We start from the raw sequence: 12160 nt of genomic DNA, 5'->3' as shown, positions 1-12160 counted from the left end.
CTACTTGATATCTGAGTTAAAACTAGTTCAAGGCTAAAGTTATAAGTGTTTATAAATTGTGTGCGAAAATCAACACAGCTTTATTTAAGAAAATACTATTCATGTATTTTCCATTTAAGTAGTATCATTTTTCTTACTGACGTTTAATACTGACGACTTCCATAGTACTTTCGTACTTAAACGTATTCAAGTGTTTACGTAAATCATTCATACTGCGTCAAAATATATACCGATTGTTGTTTGTTTACTAGCACATTCTCGCATGTAGTCCATTATAATCAATAAAATGACTGGAGTTTCAGAATAACAGCCAGTCAAAACCAATAACTGTTGCACGTGAAAATTAATATCGGCATATATAGGATTACACTCTTAATATTACTCATAAGCATTATGAAACTTTTAACTGTGCCATTTGATGCAGCGAAATACAAATACGATACTATACTAACTTAATTACGTTTGTTAGACTAGTTAAGGACTACTGCACTACGGGACAGATATGGCATCATTACAGCATGTTGTTAGAGTGGATTGCGGTAATGCAATACCGAGCAGTGTTTATGTTAGTGGTATGCGAAGAAATAACGATTTTACTGCACCACGAAATCGATCATTAGCAAATCTAAATGGACAAATTGAATGTTATCCTGGAATCACTACTGAGAAACCAAAACATCCCGATTACGCAATAAAGAGTTTTAGACAGTCATCATTTTCAGGATGGTGTTCAGATGTAATAGATCCAGCACAATTATCTGAAGCGGGATTCTTTTATACAGGTACTAAAGCGTTCTTTGATTTCCATTTATATAAGTATTTCTTTAGTGCTTGCTTAAGCCTTAAACATTGCTGGTACAATCAACATTATTAGGTTAGCGGATGTAATACAATGTTAGCGTTAATCATATCATATCATATCATGTTAGCGTTAGTCATGTCATATCATGTTAGCGTTAGTCATATTATACAAATAAGTATTTTGCTTTTTTTGGATCAGTATATATATTGATTAGTAAAAAAGTTTCCTGTTCTGTGTTGACACTGTATATTGCTTATTAATCCAGGGATTAAAGATTGTGTTAGATGCTTTTTCTGCGGCGGTGGTATGAAGAACTGGGAAAGGGGAGACAATGCATGGATAGAACATGCCAGATGGTTTCCTAATTGTGCATACGTCAAATTATACAAGGGGGAAAACTTTGTAAATATGTGTAGAATGGCAAACATCGGTGGCATTTCAAATGAACAGGAGCTGCAAAATCAGATGAAATGTGTAACCTTTAGCCTGCTGGTTGACAATTGTTTTTTGCCTTTGCGACCAGAGCAGACCAAGATCAGCTTGCATATCTACACAGGATGATCATGGTCTGCACTGTTCGCTATTCAGTGAGTAAATATTCTTTGAACACCGCTTTGAATGATAAATGGTATTGCCCAAATTGAATAATGGACCAGTCCATTTTAGAAATCTAGCAGGCTAAAGTTTAAAGTAGACAAAAGCCGATTGAGCATAGTATATATAATATGGTATATATTTTGATCCTATAGCATGCATTGAATATGTTGTCTTTAAAGATCATTTTAATACGTAATAGGACAATATATACGTATCATTTAAATCAACTTAGCGTGAGAATGGTTGCAGGTTTCATTATGTATCATGAGCAGACTATATCAAATTAATTTGCTTGGTGTGCTTGCTTTTAATCCATACCCAGCTTAAGTTCTATAGTGAGCTTGTCCATCTTTCAATTCGGACAGTAACATTAGATGCATACCAAAAAGATACTGACTGAGTGGCGAACAGTGCAGGTCAAGATCTGCCCTGTTCGCTATTCCAGAATCAATCGTGTCCAGCATGATAAGAGTTAAAAGATGTTTCTTATAAATTTTATTAAATACCAAAATATAATTTTACTGGATCAAAAGTAGAGACCGATTTAATAAAAGAAATGTAATTATGATAGACTAAAGGACATACAAATATCTATTTTAACAATAGGAACTGTTAGAATGGAATGTAGAAAACAGAGGACAGACTGTAGAGGATCAATTGATAGAAGATTTAAACAGCACAGCTGCCAAGCTTGTTATGAATATGGGATATAGCCAAGAAAATGTTGAAAGTGCAATAAATGGTGCCAGACAGAAATATGGTACGCCTAACATTAATAATATTAGGCTAGAATATACTACATCCCTTGTCATATATATTCTATATAAATATAGTAAAATAATAGTTGTATTGTTACAAGTTCTAGTTAAAATCTTTAGGTCATTAACAGACATAAAATGACGAGTGTACGAGAGATGGTCAATTTATTTTTTCAATACTTTACAAATATACGTACATTTTCAATGATTTGTTTTTCATTGCAACACATGTTCGATTTGAGATCCATTTGTTTAATTTATCAATCTGCAACGCTTTGTGTTAATAGTTTATTAGTCCAGTTTCTTCAATTTTCCTTAAGATTATATTTTATCAAATTGTTATATTCTAGTTCTTTACCAATTTTACTACGCTTATATGAAACGTTAATCTTTAAAAGGCTAATGACTGTGCTCTCCACATGTTTGCGGATAAAACAAGAATTTTTCAATTCTAAGTGCATGTACCTATAAGATATCCTTAGGACGGCCAGCACATATTTATGCAATCTCGCCAGGCGTATGTATGTTTTTGACAACACAGAAAATGACGTCACCCGACCTTCAGCTATTTCCGGAAGTAAATAAAATGAAAGTAGAAATGCTAAACTTGAAAACGAAAGCCGCATTTTGATTCGTAGATAGTCAGGGGTCACGCGCAGGGGTCACCCCGTCTAAATGTATGCGCGTGGACTTCTTTTTTCTTTTTGCTATTGGGAGCCAATTTTCAGCACGTTATTACAAATTGAAATTACCTGGGCTTTAGTACAGCATGTCAGCTTTTAATCTATGAAAAAATATTTGAGCTCTGGATAAACAGAAATCCCACAGGGGTCCGTAACGGACCAAGGGTACATTGATAATTTTGGAACTTCATAAAATCGCTCAAAATGTCATTTTTGATGTTGTCTGAGAGTGTCAGTATATGCCTCAGATGTAAGATATAACCGTATTTGAGAGCTGCAGACCTAGACATTTCAGAAATATTTTCAAAATAAGTTTCGTATAATAAATGTTGTTTCTACGGAAGCGTGAAAGGGCCATCAGACGCTAATACGTTTTAGTACGTTAAGGCTGCGGAAAGAATATTGTAAAGCTGAACGCAGGACATTGCACAAATTTCTCGTTAACGTCTCTCAGAAAATTAGAAAAAAAAGTGTCTAGTTATAAGTTGAATACCTCATGTAGTAGGGGTCGCAGTGTCGCAGAAAGGCAATTTCTGTCACAATTGTTCAGTACAGATATTGAATTACATCAGAATTAAACTAATTTTACCTGGAACTGCTGGAACTGAAACTTGGTTTTACTTTACCAAATACAATATTCTCTGTCATTGGTTTCTTCTTAGATGTCGCACATACATCCACAATGAAATTTAATCCATAACTGGGCCTTTATTGAAATCATATCGGTTGCATTACCCTCATGTTTATTTGTTATTGAATATGTTCCCATCATTTTCATGCTCCGAAGAATTTCTTTAATTTATTAATGAAAATTTAACCGTTTTACACTTCTTTAAAGGTACCACAGAGTTAAGAGCACAGTACATTCTAGAATTTCTGCTCGATAACAACTATACCCCAAGTTCCCCGCCGGAAGTAAATGCAACAGCGTCCTCTGAAAATACATCATCGCACACATCTACCTCAAACTTCTCATCAGATGAACCATCAAATTCTTCTGCTGTACAAAGACTTCGCGAGGATATCTTAGCAGAAGAAAATGAAAACAATCAAGGTAAAATATTAAAAATACTTTTCCGATGAATTAGATTTTGCATAAAAAATTCAAATGGTTTCAAATAATAAGAAAGGTCTTCGAGTTGCCTTTATGTGGCAATGTGAACTTTATCCTAATTTTCAGTAACGTATGTAAACAAATGATTTTTTTCAATTTAGCAAAGGTTCTCTAAATAAGAGGAGGGCAATTTGTTATAGATTTTTGTATCATCTTTTTTTACAGAAACACGGCATTTACTAGACGAGAACCGTGCCTTGAAACAACAAATGACATGTAAAGTGTGCATGGACAAAGACGCTTGTATTGTATTCATTCCATGTGGGCACATGGTTGCCTGTGTTGAGTGTGCTCTTGCACTAAGAAAATGTGCAGTATGTAGGAGTATCATTCAAGGAACTGTGAGAGCATATCCAGGCTGAACTTGTTCTAGTATATTTCATCACGAGTTTTGCACGAAAATCTACCTCAGGGCGTATTGCAAAATCTCAAGTTGGCTTCAACCATTTAATGCAGTGAGTTTGACACCAGATTTGGATACCAGATTTAGCATTACTGTATATTATGTACCCATTGAAACATAGATCTATGTATTGTTATGTCATGCTGATACTCATCAGAACAATAAAATAAATCACAGTAACTATAGCTTTCATTTTAGATTTTTGATCATTTAAGGAACATTCATCTTATTTAGACCGTACAAAAAGTTATACTAATTATGATAATATTATTTCACAAAGATTTACTATTTCATATCAAAGTATTTGCAAAACGATGTCGAATATTATATATTATTTTATATTGGCGGGCCAATCATGCTAATTATATTTGTCTCTTTTATTTTATCTTTTTACCTCTTCTCGAATCATCTTGAAATACGTATCAACACGTTGCACGTATTTTATTGGCGGCAAACAACAATGTATTATGCAACATCTTGATCCTGTTATGAAGAAAAATGTATACCACTACAGATGTAAAGTTTTAATACAGCAAAGGAACGTATGCCCCTTTGAACGTTTGATCACAAAGCCGAAAAAAGTTGTGTTGTGTACATGTATGTTGAATTTCATCCGTTTTATGTGATGTAAAGTACTTTTATAACATTTCAATATACTAAACAATAAATCTGCAAAATTAATGTTATTCTTATTCGTCGAAATACTTTTGAAGATAATAAAACTCATTAAGATAGATACTGTTTTTCTAATACGAAATGGTTTTGTGATTTGGTTTGAATATTGCGCTATACGAATAGTTATACCACATATAATAGACAAATCTGATACAGTCGTTTCCAATTAATATATTTTAAATTCTAAAAAGAAACTTATAATGCTTTATGATACAGAAACTATTCAAAATCGGAATTCTTACCCCATTTTGAGCCAATGAAGGACTGAAACTCATACCCTACATTACATGAACTTGCCTGTGCCAGAGTTATTCCACCGCTTTCAAACATTGAAGGACTTTAAATTATACCCTACTTTGCATGAACTTGTCCTTTGTCAGAGCTATATCACCGCTTTTGCCATTGATGAACTGCAGATCATACCCTACATTGCATAACTTAGCCTGTGACGGAATTATGTTACCGCTTTGTGCCATCAAGGACTGCAAATAATCCCCTACTTTGCATGAACTTGTCCCGTGTCGGAATTGTATCACCGTTTTGGGAAATATTTTGTGTTTGAATGGGCATTGTATTGACATTGTACAGCGCCTCTGTAAAGGCCGCCGTCTTACTGGACAAAGTCGACATGCATGATGAAAGCTCTGCCGAATTATTTGGTATTTTCCGCATATTAATCAGTTACTGCATTATATCTAATTAATCAATGCGGAAAGTAATCCTTTTTAATAATTTTAAATACCGTGCTTATATTGTGTACAAAGTCGATCTGAAGTCGGACAATACAGATTTTTAAACTGAAATTCAAATATATTGCTATGTGCATCATAAATTATACATAAAACCATAAAAAATGGTAGAAAATAAAATGACACCATACATTATGAACCGTATGTAAGATTTTATATGCAGTATTGCTGACGAAAAATGTGGTGTATGTCTATATACAAAGTAACAAATTGTAATCACTGACTGCAACTGCCAATAAAATTTAAAGGCAAATTGTGAAACAGACTAAAACACTGGCTTACGAAAGGTCAGTGGTTCTATCCAGGTACCCGCTGAGACCACTTCTCCTGAAATAAGGCACTGAGGGGCACCTTAGGCCTTCCTCTACATTAGAAGCTGGGCCTATATGTGTGTCGGTATGACGTTAACTCCATCAAAAACACTATTACGAATTATCTGCGTTCTAGTTTAAAGACGCTGCTGATCGTATTTCATAACATAATCTCAATAACATAGTCATATCAATTGTAAATATAGCCTAAATTAGTAAATAGTTTAAAGAGATAGGATTTCTTTATTCCCATGTAATACTGAATAAATTCACATATTTCACTATTTAAGTAACTCGTTCACAGATTTTACTATCTTCAGTTACACAGAATTTGATATATGCATCTCATATTAAAAAATAATGAAAAGAGTGTAATGCTAAATTCCGTGGACAGTGTTACTTCTCTTCGTCCTATAAAAACCCTTGCATAATGGCCAGGTTTAATTCCACAGGTCATGCCTAAGTGTACCCTTTTTGGTTACAAAAAACAAAAATTAAAAAGGTTAATTGGAGCCGTATAAAGGGCCGACTTATATTTTGATAATATCGTGTCTTGTCTTCTTCTTCTTCTTCTTGGTGTTCACCGCCTACACTGTCACCCCTGATCCAGCAATGAAGGATGCCGTCTTCTTCAGGTCCTCCTTCTTGCCGTGCACTTTGGTTTTCGTTGGGGTGCTGTTTGGCCACACACTTTTTCTTTGGTTTTCCAGACGTGGGCATCTCTGCAGAATGTGCTCAGCAGTTTGCTGTTCCAGACCACAGGGGCACATCGGAGAGTGAGACAATTTAAGCTTCATATACATGTGGGCATTTAACCTGTTAAGTCCTGTGCGAAGCCTAAGATGACGACTTGTTCCTATCTTTCTAGTAAGTGGTAGTCATCCTTGGTTGGCCTTGGCTTTGTGAGTGCTTTGATCATTGTCACCTTCTCCTCCTGAGTAATGGCATTTTGTGGCCGGTTATCTGTAGCTCCAAGCTTGGCTAATCTGTCTGCATTCTCATTTCCAGGTACACCACAGTGTGCAGGTATCCATTGTAAGGACACAACTCTTGTTTTGCATAGACTGAACAGTGCCCTGGATATGGATGATTGTTTGGAATTTACTAGTGCTTGGAGTACTGACAAAGCATCCGTGAAGATAACCACGTTGGGGCAGCTCTCTGGAGACTCCTCAGTGAGTTTAATAGCTTGTTTGATGGCCTCAACCTTTGCTCTATAGTTGGTACAGTGCCTTCCGGTTGGGATACTATTTGTCTCTGATCTTCCTGAGGTATACAGTATGAAGATGCCATCTCCTCCGTCTTTTATTGCAGCTGAGGCTGAGCCGTCTGTGTACACATGTGTCCATGTCTCTGACGGATATGTGTCTTGGATCATGACCTGTGTAAAGGATAGCTTGGTCATTTCATCTAAAGTACCTGGGGGAAGACCAGGAACATTGGTATGTATAGTCAGGTTGGATTGGTCATGTTCCCATGGCTCTGGTAGATCTTGAACAGTGAAGGGAGTAGTAGGTTGTCAAAGATGCTCTGCAAAGGTTTTGTTGAGCTTCTTGGCTTCATGTGCAAAGCTGCCTCTTTTTAGACGGTTTTTGGTAAGCCCTTCTAATTTGGCTTTCATGGGATGACCTGGCAGGTATTGGTATTTGCTGGTATGTACAAGAGTTTTGGACTCTCTTCTCTTGGCAAGTGGAGGGATGGCGGTAGCGTCTTTCATGGCCTTAATGTGTGTTGATTTCAGTGCTCCGGTGATGATCCTGAGAGCCTGATTTTGCACTTTGTTTAACCTCTGCTGATTTGTCTTGGCCGCTGTTATCCAAGCTAAGGAGCCATACTCTAGGATGGGTCTGATGGTCCCAAGGTATACTGTCTTGAGTATGTTTTCGTGTGCTCCCCAGCAAGTTTCGATAGAATGGGAAGCTTTTTTCGTGCATTGCTTTCTGCAATGGTTAGATGTGCCTTCCATGTAAGGCGCTTGTAAGGCGCCTGTCAGCCAGCCCGCTTAGCCCAGTAGGGAGAGCGTTGGTCTACGGATCACGGGGTCGCGAGTTCGATCCCCGGGCGGGGCGTATGTTCTCCGTGACGATTTGATAAGACAGTGTGTCTGAAACCATTCGTCCTCCACCTCTGATAATTCATGTGGGGAAGTTGGCAGTTACTTGCGGAGAAAAGGTGTGTACTGGTACAGAATCCAGGATATTAGGTTAGCTGCCCGCCGTTAAATGACTGAAATACTGTTGAAAAACTGCGTTAACAAAACAACAAAACAACAAAGGCGCCTGTCAAACGTTACTCCCAGATATGCTGCCTCCTCTACTTCTGCAAGTGGTGTGTCACAAATCCTAATATAGCCAGCATCTGTCTGCTTTGGTGACAGTGAAAACAGGGTTGTGCAGGACTTCTCAGTGTTGACCTGAACACACCATTCTTCTGCCCAGGCTGAAAGTCTGTCTGTGGCTTTTTGCATCCTGTAGTTAGCAGTTGTTGCATATTCCTCTGAGCACCGAAGCACCAAATCATCCGCGTAGAGAGCTGTTTTGACTCCTCTTGGAAGTTCAGCCACCAGATCATTGATGAAGAGAAGAAAGAGAGTAGGAGAGAGTATTCCTCCTTGGGAAACTCCATTTCTCTGCAGAAACTTATGACTAGAGGTTCCATCAAGGTTCGCTCTAGCCCTTCGGTTGAAGAGATAGGACTTTATCCATCTGTACATGGTGCCTCCAACACCATTCCTCTGTAGTTTTACCAAAAGACCACCCACCCATACCTTGTCAAATGCTCTCTGAAGGTCTTTATATGTCACTACAGTAACCATTTTTGCCTGAAAGCATTTTCGATTTCTTGTGCAAGGTATGTTGTTTGATCCTCTGTTGACCGGAATGACCTGAAGCCAGCCTGTTGGTGGGCCAAGATATTGTTACTTTCCAAGTACCACTTCATGCGTTGGTTTATGATGCTTTCCATGGTCTTTCCCACTGTGCTTGTGAGTCTAATAGGGCGATAGCTGGCTACTTTCTTTTTGTCCTTTCCACGTTTTAGGATAGGTGCCATGATCGACTCCCTCCAGACCTGTGGAAGTTTCCACTCCTTCCAGCTCAGATTGAAGACATCTAGAAGTGGTTTCGTAGCAAAACTTCCCATATGGGTCAGCATCTCATTGGTGATGTGGTCTGGTCCTGATGACTTCTTGGCCTTGAGCTTCTTCAGTGCTGTAAGTAGCTCATTTAGTTAAGGTTTGTTTCCATCACTTCTTCTATGGACTTTTTGGATCTTCTCTCTCTTTCCTCCCTTGTAACTTCTCTTTGCCGTCCTCTGTTGACTGTGATGTTGCTTGCTTTTTCGTAGTTTTCAGCAAACTTATTTGCAGCCTGTTTTCCAGTCAGCAGAGAACCATTTTCTTCTACAAATGTAGTGCCTCTTTCGCTTCCGCCTTCATCATTCAATTGCCGTGTAAGTTTCCAAAGCTTTATACTGTCTCTTTCTAAATTCAGTGAGACAGTTTTTTCTTTCCAGCTCTCTCTTCTGGCCTGGATCTTTTCAGAAACTTGGCCCTTACCTTTTGGAGTTTTATTTTGTTGGTTTGGGACGGTTGTGTTTCAGCTTCTCGCCTGGCTTCTGACAACTCCTCCTGAAGGCCCTCTAGATCCTTGTTCCAGTATGTCTTGTAATCCCTCCTGGAACCTCTAGGAATACTTTTTTTGGCTGCCTGAAGTAGGGCTGCATTGAAGTCCTTTGTGACTTTGTTGATGTCTCTGCCTTCAGTGCGAATCTGTCTGCAGGTTCCATCAGTAAGCTCTCTGTTTTTTTTCGAATCAGCCTTTTTGTAGTTCCAACGAGGTAAGCTTGGTTCCTGTATGGTCCTATATTCAATGCAAGGTGAGGTAAACAGGACGGTGATCGCTACCGCCTAGTTGCTGTCCTACTTCTCTTGCAATATTCTTGTGGATGTCTTCAGTGCAGAAACCAAGATCAGGAGTGGAAGTGGTGTGCCAACGTCTGGAATAGAAAGTGTCCTGGTTGTCGGGGTTGTTGATCAGCAACAAGTTCTGATCATCTTGCCAGGACTCTACCTCTTCTCCCCGCCTGTCTATGTGGTCATATCCCCCGCTCTGTGAGTGGCTGTTGAAGTTGCCAATGACTAGGAAGTTTGAGTCCTGCACTGGGATCGTGTCAATGGATAGAGGTTTGTCATTTGGGTAGTAGAGGTTGACAACATTTAACTCCACATCTCTAAGTTTTAGGCGTAACACCTGATACTCGTAGTCATCCATGTGCACGGTGATCTGCGTTGCTGCTATGTTGTTTCTCACCAGTGTTAGGATTCCTCCCTTGCTCCTACCCAACCAGTCACAACGGAAGCTCTGGTAGCCTCTAACCTTGAAGGATTTTTCCTCGCTAAGGTGAGTCTCTTGGATGCAGCACACCTGAATGTCCTTATCAAACAAGATGTTCTCTAAGTCAATTTTCTTATTGAGGAGTCCTTCTGCATTCCAAAGCATAACCTTATAAGGTTGCACTGGCTTCTTTTTTGTTCCCTTGTGGTCAGTAGATTTCCTCCCTCGTCTCCTAGTTCTAAGGCGATGGGAGTTACCTCCAGTAGTATGAGGTGGGCTCTGTCGAGGCTCAGAGCCCGGCACTGATTCTGCCTGGAAGGATCTCAAAGAACCAGCACCATCACAACTAAATCTAGGTGATTGTGTAGTCATGGTGTAGTAAACGCATCGAACCATGGTTTGTTAGAGAGCGCAAACTGGCATGGTACATCTGTCTTCAGCTCTCTAGGTTTCGTGTCGGGGTTACCTCTCCCTTAGATTCTGGCCAAAAAAACCTACCCTGGAATCACAGGGGATCTGTTCATGGGCAGCAGGACATATCCACGCACCGGTGGGCCTTGCATGTCGCATGTCTGGGGGCAGACCTCCTCCGAGTCCTATACATTTCTGCCTGAGGCCGCAGGGTGCTCAGTATCCATGTGTCGCCACGGGAAAGCACTGCATAGGGCTTGTCTACAGATAGGCTATGTACTGGCAGGGAAGACTTACTGACTCGGCTCCCTTTTTGCCCAAAGGGCTAGCAAGCGGCAGAGGCTGAAAGCGGAAGGTAACAAGCACACAATACACAGCACACCACACTAGACGCATCAGTAGACCGCTTGACACACATCATGTCTTGCTTCTCATCTGTACTAATTAATACCCTGCAGGTATCATTTTGTTTGGCATTCCGAAGCGAAAGCTGCAACCTGTTAATAAAACAAGCAACAAAATATATCTAGCCTAAAATGTACTAGAATGAATGTTAGGGTTCACATGTTGACTTACTGTGTCAGCATAATTGCCAATTTCGTTACTGAATTTGCACTGGAATGTGTTGTCAATAAGAATGTAAGACAATTTATATTACCCGCGAATGCTCTTTCCTATGCGAAGCACAGGTTGTCTAGATCTATCACTACAATAAAGTTATTAATGCAGCGCTAGAAGAATTGTTCACGGCTGAGAGTTTATGATTTATAGAGCTCATGTGCTAGTATATTTACACGAAATGCCATTTCACTATGTAAACATTTTTAGGAAAATACATTTTCACTCAAAAATAATGAGAATTTATTTCAGAGGAACAGACACTTCCCTATCAGTACTCATGTCTGTATCTAGAGGTCTTTTTTCATTTTAATCATTTCCACATTATGAAATATCCCCGTTATACACTTGCGCCACTTTAAATATGCATGTGTAAACATGGCAACATTGTACTGTTCGCTGATTGTGTTTTTTTTTAATGTTCGCATCGCGTCCATTTCCCTAACTTTAGTATATTAGTTACCTAACTACAGTAATATATTATACAGTGACGTAGCGAGTTTATGGGTCAGTGAAAAGGTCGTATGAATGTGTTCTTTAGTTTTGCACGTGCATGTATACTAACCCCGCGAAACATTTTCTTCCCGCCTATCTTTCTATTCTCTGGACACTCCGCTACTTTGTTCTGTACTAGTAAGACGTACTTTGCAGTACTGTCTAAAGTATACTATGATATGATTAGAAGTTTTCTATACAGACATATCA

The 12160-nt window shown here is 38.8% G+C and overlaps 2 protein-coding genes across 2 annotated transcripts; one reads left to right on the top strand and one right to left on the bottom strand.

Annotated features, from left to right (window-relative positions):
• The first annotated feature begins 321 nt into the window (after positions 1–321).
• LOC123556206 (baculoviral IAP repeat-containing protein 7-like) lies at positions 322–4537 on the top strand. The gene is made up of 5 exons (XM_053540741.1): positions 322–782; positions 1068–1267; positions 2006–2159; positions 3679–3894; positions 4120–4537. The coding sequence occupies exons 1-5, from the start codon at positions 503–505 to the stop codon at positions 4314–4316; spliced, it is 1047 nt and encodes a 348-aa protein (XP_053396716.1). The 5' UTR covers positions 322–502; the 3' UTR covers positions 4317–4537.
• Positions 4538–6948: 2411 nt separating this feature from the next.
• LOC128556571 (uncharacterized) lies at positions 6949–8907 on the bottom strand. The gene is made up of 2 exons (XM_053542083.1): positions 8386–8907; positions 6949–7473 (listed from the first exon to the last, which is right to left on the bottom strand). The coding sequence occupies exons 1-2, from the start codon at positions 8905–8907 to the stop codon at positions 6949–6951; spliced, it is 1047 nt and encodes a 348-aa protein (XP_053398058.1).
• Positions 8908–12160: the final 3253 nt, after the last annotated feature.

Source organism: Mercenaria mercenaria, chromosome 4, assembly GCF_021730395.1.
Source record: "Mercenaria mercenaria strain notata chromosome 4, MADL_Memer_1, whole genome shotgun sequence".
Taxonomy (NCBI): domain Eukaryota; kingdom Metazoa; phylum Mollusca; class Bivalvia; order Venerida; family Veneridae; genus Mercenaria; species Mercenaria mercenaria.
This window is presented reverse-complemented; position numbering and strand designations above follow the sequence as displayed.

What these genes read in the sequence shown, in the direction of transcription:
- LOC128556571 (XM_053542083.1), bottom strand. Translation starts at nt 8,907, where the DNA reads ATGGTTACTGTAGTGACATATAAAGACCTTCAGAGAGCATTTGACAAG. An exon ending in AGGAGGCAGCATATCTGGGA is followed by an intron (nt 7,474 to 8,385) that starts GTAACGTTTGAC and finishes TCCTTTACACAG; the next exon opens with GTCATGATCCAAGACACATA.
- LOC123556206 (XM_053540741.1), top strand. Translation starts at nt 503, where the DNA reads ATGGCATCATTACAGCATGTTGTTAGAGTGGATTGCGGTAATGCAATA. An exon ending in AACAGGAGCTGCAAAATCAG is followed by an intron (nt 1,268 to 2,005) that starts ATGAAATGTGTA and finishes TTTTAACAATAG; the next exon opens with GAACTGTTAGAATGGAATGT. An exon ending in TGGTGCCAGACAGAAATATG is followed by an intron (nt 2,160 to 3,678) that starts GTACGCCTAACA and finishes ACTTCTTTAAAG; the next exon opens with GTACCACAGAGTTAAGAGCA.